At 34.0% G+C, this 1,929-nt stretch overlaps 1 protein-coding gene across 1 annotated transcript in view; it reads left to right on the plus strand.

The window, feature by feature from the left end:
- LOTGIDRAFT_59924 (hypothetical protein) overlaps positions 1 to 1,162 on the plus strand; it is a gene marked incomplete at both ends in the record, with an annotated part of 3,022 nt that extends 1,860 nt beyond the window's left edge. Inside the window, one exon of the mRNA XM_009056120.1 lies at positions 1,045 to 1,162. Within this exon, the coding sequence (XP_009054368.1) occupies positions 1,045 to 1,162 (118 nt within the window). The remainder of the gene's footprint in view (positions 1 to 1,044) is intronic.
- Between the last annotated feature and the right edge of the window lie 767 nt (positions 1,163 to 1,929).

Consider the following 1,929-nt stretch of genomic DNA (forward strand, 5'->3'; position numbering starts at 1 on the left):
ATCCCTGCTGTATTTGGTGTAGACCATGTAGATTGGACTGCTATTGAAAAAGAAGAAAGACGTCGTAAAGACTCTGCGAAACTGGATGTTCATGGCTATGTGAATGCTGTACAGTCAAGTTTAGGCATGACACAATCAGATGTGAAGAACTCACCGAAACAAAAGAAATCAAGTTTAATAGGTAGTGTTTATAGTAATGTTGTGTTCTCATAATGGACTACTAGTTCCCTTTAGGTGTACAAATTAGGTACCAAAGAAGTATCTTGAGACAATTGTTAAAGTAGTGTAATGCAATAGTCAGCATATCATTCAACTTCCGGTAGCGCTCTTAACCCCCCTCCCCCACCACCCTCTTGGACCATTTAACCACAATTGTGATGTGTCACTTGATGCACGTTTGTTTTTGTTAATTTGATGTCCGTCTATGTATCCTTAAGCTATAGATTTTAGATCAACGTTTTGATTTTTCACGGCACTCACCTGGATAACTTGAAGCAGATTAAGGGGTACGGAAAATCCGATAAGCTGGGAACCAAAATTATAATGGGTCATTTCGGAACATTTAAGATCTTTTATATTGTATTTTAAAATTATTTCCTGTTTGTATTTCTGTTTCTATCTTAAATTCATTTTGACTAAATATTGTCTAAGTAAAATTGGGTATATATATCTATATCTATGCTTACCAGTAATTTTATTTCAGTGTGATATTTTTATTCCAGAAATAATGGAGACAGACGATGCAGCCAAGCCAACAATAAATGACACAAGACATATTATTTTACTTGGTAAGAGTGGAATTGGTAAAAGTTCTCTTGGTAATTATTTGCTGGGAGCCAAGAAGTTCAAGACAAATATAATGGAAGAGAGAAGAACCAAGGAATGCCATATCGAGCTAACAGACCACATGGTAGTAATGGATACTCCTGGATTTTTCTCAACGCTCCGGTCAGATGTGGACGTCGCTAAAGAAATTATGAACACTATAAAAGTAAATAGATTGTTGATAAATGTCTATATTTTGGTTCTGAGTGCTGACGAAAGATTTTCAGGTGATGAAAAGGAGTCATTAGAGTTTATAAAGAAACTGTTTGGAGATAATGTTATTAATCATATGATTATAGTTTTCACTGGAAAAGATTCCTTAGAAGATGATGAATTTCAGTTTCCAAGATGTCTACCACAGCTTCCTTATTTTATACTCGATTGCAAAGATAGAAAACAAGAAGTGGTGGAGGAGATTCGGACAAAAATCTGCAGTGAGAAATATAATAATATCCCTGCTGTATTTGATGTAGACCATGTAGATTGGACTGCTATTGAGGAAGAAGAAAGACGTCGTAAAGACTCTGCGAAACTGGATGTTGATAGCTATATGAATGCTGTACAATCAAGTTTAGGCATGACACAATCAGATGTGAAGAGTACGCCGAAACAAAAGAAATCATTTTTCAAAAGGTTATTTTAATGCCCTGTTTTCAATGTGGGAAACAAGTGCCCTTAAAGTGGAACCCAAGGTGTCTTTTAGACAATTTGAAAATATAGTGATTAACAATAATTAACCTGTCATTCACGTTTGACAGTGACTACAACCCTCTTCCTTTCTCCTTTGACCACACAAACCACAATTTTGATGTGTCCTATGATTCAATTTTTTAACTCTGTTATCTTATCAAATGAATTAGTGCGGAGCCCCTTAAGCGCAATTTTCAACACTTTTTATTATTATTATAATAATTTATTTCGTATAAACGAATTAATTTTTTCGTCTATTTCGTTTAAACGAAATAATTGAAAAATTATTTCGTTTAAACGAAATAAATGATGTTATTTCGTTTAAACGAATTAATTATTTCGTTTAAACGAAATAATAAATAAATATGTTTACAATTGCGCCTTAGGGGCTCCGTAAATTAGTGACAATCATTC

The sequence above is a fragment of the Lottia gigantea genome, assembly GCF_000327385.1.
Source record: "Lottia gigantea unplaced genomic scaffold LOTGIsca_2607, whole genome shotgun sequence".
Classification (NCBI taxonomy): domain Eukaryota; kingdom Metazoa; phylum Mollusca; class Gastropoda; family Lottiidae; genus Lottia; species Lottia gigantea.